The 3,135-nt window shown below is 42.7% G+C and overlaps 1 protein-coding gene across 1 annotated transcript; it reads left to right on the plus strand.

Moving 5' to 3' along the window:
• The first annotated feature begins 242 nt into the window (after nt 1-242).
• On the plus strand, nt 243-2,519 carry LOC147299485 (uncharacterized). Its single transcript, XM_086230920.1, has one exon. The coding sequence runs from the start codon at nt 243-245 to the stop codon at nt 2,517-2,519; it is 2,277 nt and encodes a 758-aa protein (XP_086087046.1).
• Nucleotides 2,520-3,135: the final 616 nt, after the last annotated feature.

Consider the following 3,135-nt stretch of genomic DNA (forward strand, 5'->3'; position numbering starts at 1 on the left):
TGAAAGACAAGAAAGATTGGGATCAAAGTCTCAACTGCGAAGGCCGGGCTACTTACGACAAGTACACCTCTGAGTGGACTGCACAAGTCTTGAATATATTTGGGGATCAATTACACAAGGCAGATATATTTGGCGCTGTAGGTGTCTCCCGCTATTCTTACTACCAGTGCATAAATATCTGGAGGGCATTTTGCGAGCTATGGGGCCCTTTATCTAATACCCTCCATCACGCAGCTGGTGAGATGAGCATATCTCTGTATGATTTGAAGATTATTGGTGGTCTACCGATTCTGGGCAAACCTTATGAGGAATTCATTCCCGAGAACCAAGAACTTGTACCTGGGGGGCGTTATCCTTCAACGCTTGCAGAGCTTTTAAGGATCCATTCTGAATTATGTATCCATCACAAGTGGAATTTTGTATACTGGCATCAGTGGGTATCACATTTTCATCGTGTACCACACAAAAGGCGTCAAGGAATGCCGTTGAATGTCTCAAAGGAAGGTGCCCTTGCTGCTTTTCTTGCGTTTTGGCTTAGCAGATTCGTTCTACCTTCCAAGAGATCAAAAATGAGACCCGAGACCTTCTACATGGCTTGTTTAATGGCACGAGGGGTCAAAATTTCTCTTGCACCGACAGTTTTAGGCTACATTTATCATGGTCTTGGGCAAATTGCTACTGAACCCAGAGGTCCTGGTAAATCTGGAGCTTGCTTACCAGTACATTACCTAATTGGGTGGCTGGGCGAATACTTTCCCAACTTGTATACACGTTTTGCTGACAGCAAATTTCCTGATTGTTACCCACGCTTAGCCAGATATGCCGGTGTAAAGGGCAAAGCTATGAGTATGGATAGTGCTAGAGTTATTTTCAAAACCCATGAGGAAGTAAACTACCGCCCTATCAGCTTTAATGCGAAAAAGGACGAGTCTTTCATGGACGATGGCCGATTATCTACAGGTCATTTTGAAATGCTTATCAGCACACGCTTTGCAGTATTGCCTATAAGAGTGGGCAGTTATCTGTGGTTGGAACCTTATTATCCGAACAGATTTGCCCGCCAGTTTGGTTTTGACCAAAGCATTCCTTCGAACAATCTTCGCTTCCATTTTCCTTTAAGGGAGCAATGCAGCCTTGAAGACATGGCCAAGGCCCAATATTTGCTTCAGAGGAACAATACCATGACACGATTTTACATACCTCGCTCCGTTCGTATTGGGCAATGCACGTGGTGGTATTGTAGATGGTGGATGAAATCTTGTGCACCGTACTTGAAACTATCTGTGGGGAATATCTTTGAGGTCTTAAATAAAGACCGAGATTCTACCGTAAAAAAGAAACAGGAACTTGACGCACTGAAAAGAAAGGCAATTTCTGCATGTTTTGAGGAAGACAAGCTTTACGAGGCTAGGACACGACCCTTCACCCCTCGTCATGACGAGGGCTCTCATACCTCCACTGGGAAACGTAAGAGGATTCGTGAGAAAGCTTCCCAACCTCATTCTCCGTGCGGTAGTCATAACATGGACTCGACACCAGCTCAGGAAGAAAGATTTAACGCCTATGATGACACCACAATCTCACACAACAGTGTTTCATCTGAATCCTTAGGTGATTCTCCAGAGGGGACTATTTTTGAGCAGATCAATAATATAGAGAAGATCAGATCTTATAGTCAGGAAAATATTTTGGATGAAGAAATCTTATCAGATGTGGCACCCAGCTTTCCACATGCCAGGGATAATCTTGCGGTTATGGTAACAGGGCCCTTGCTTGAGAATCATGCGACCAACACTGTGCATGATAACCCTCCACCTGAACCCTTGTTGGTTTCGGAGGGAATAAGAGCCTCCGTTGAGTGCATCTTCGGTGATGTGGTACTTGGTTTTAGAAAGTCATTTATAGCCAGTGAGATACAAAACATCCTTGACAGACTGTCATTTTCGCAGACATCAGAAGAGTTATTAGCCCAACATGCAGCCGTTCATGATTCGCTCGACAACTTGCAATTTTTTACCACTAAATATAGAGCTGGTATCACTGAGGTAGAATGGCTTTTACGAGTTGCTGATGAGATTTTTAGGAAAGCTGATGAACTTTCTAAACTTACGGATTCGCAATTTGATATTGACACTGCCCTCATTCGAGACTTGACCATTTGTCATGAGGAGTGTTTGTCTTTCCAGGAGGCACTTGACACACAATTGACAGGGCTATCTCAGAGGCTTGACGATCTAGTCATTGAGGAGTCTGAGACCATTGAGGCAGAAAAACGACTCCAGAGATTGAGAAAACACCAGCAGGCTCAAAGGTGTTTCCTTAATAAGCAGATAGAACACTTGAAGGAGTCTCTTGATGAACAGAGGGAACTTGACAAAAAGCTTCTCCAAGCCCGGGTCGACGTAGAGGAGAGAAGATTTCGAGCTTTTGAAAAGGCCAAAGCCTACAAGAAACTTCAAGAAGAAAAACTCCAAGAATTAATAGGCTCTGTGATCTCCTTCTGTTGCAAAACAAACTAGGGACTCTTTTAATTTTCTGATATGTAGGATTTGCTCTCGACTTCACTTTTTGCTTTAGGACTTGGGTTCAGCTCTACTGAGTGCCTTAGATTAGGTTTATTTAGCCCTGTCAACACTACTCTCTTATTTATCCAACAAAATATTTGAATAAAGAGAATTTATTCCATATTTATGAATTGTAGTGTATGCTAATAATTTTATTTTGAGATTTTATGACTGCATTCGGCCTTTTGAAACCAAATTGCCTACGTACCCTGTTAAGGGATCAAGCCAAACGTAGTTCACCCCTTAAATTTAAGGAGAAGGAAAATTTTGAGTTTTGGGCGGCTGCACCTAGCCTTTTGGGACTAGACTGCCTACGTACCCCTTTTGAGGGATCAAGCCAACCGTAGTTCAGAGTTTTTTTTTTTTTTTTTTTTTTTTTTTTTTTTTTTTTGCCCTAACTTTTGCTTGGACCGCCCTTTCGGGTTTTCAATCCAACGGGCTTGCTCTAACTTTTGCCTAGATTGCCCTTTCGGGTTTTCAATCTAGCGAGCCATTTTTTTTTTGGCCCTAATTTTTGCTTGGACCGCCCTTTCGGGTTTTCAATCCAACGGGCTCAAATGTAAAACTTCTT

Source organism: Dryas octopetala, chromosome 1 (genome assembly GCF_963921425.1).
Source record: "Dryas octopetala chromosome 1, drDryOcto1.1, whole genome shotgun sequence".
NCBI classification, from domain to species: Eukaryota; Viridiplantae; Streptophyta; class Magnoliopsida; order Rosales; family Rosaceae; genus Dryas; species Dryas octopetala.

Coding starts and splice junctions, on each gene's coding strand:
- LOC147299485 (XM_086230920.1), top strand. CDS start 243: ATGAGCATATCTCTGTATGATTTGAAGATTATTGGTGGTCTACCGATT.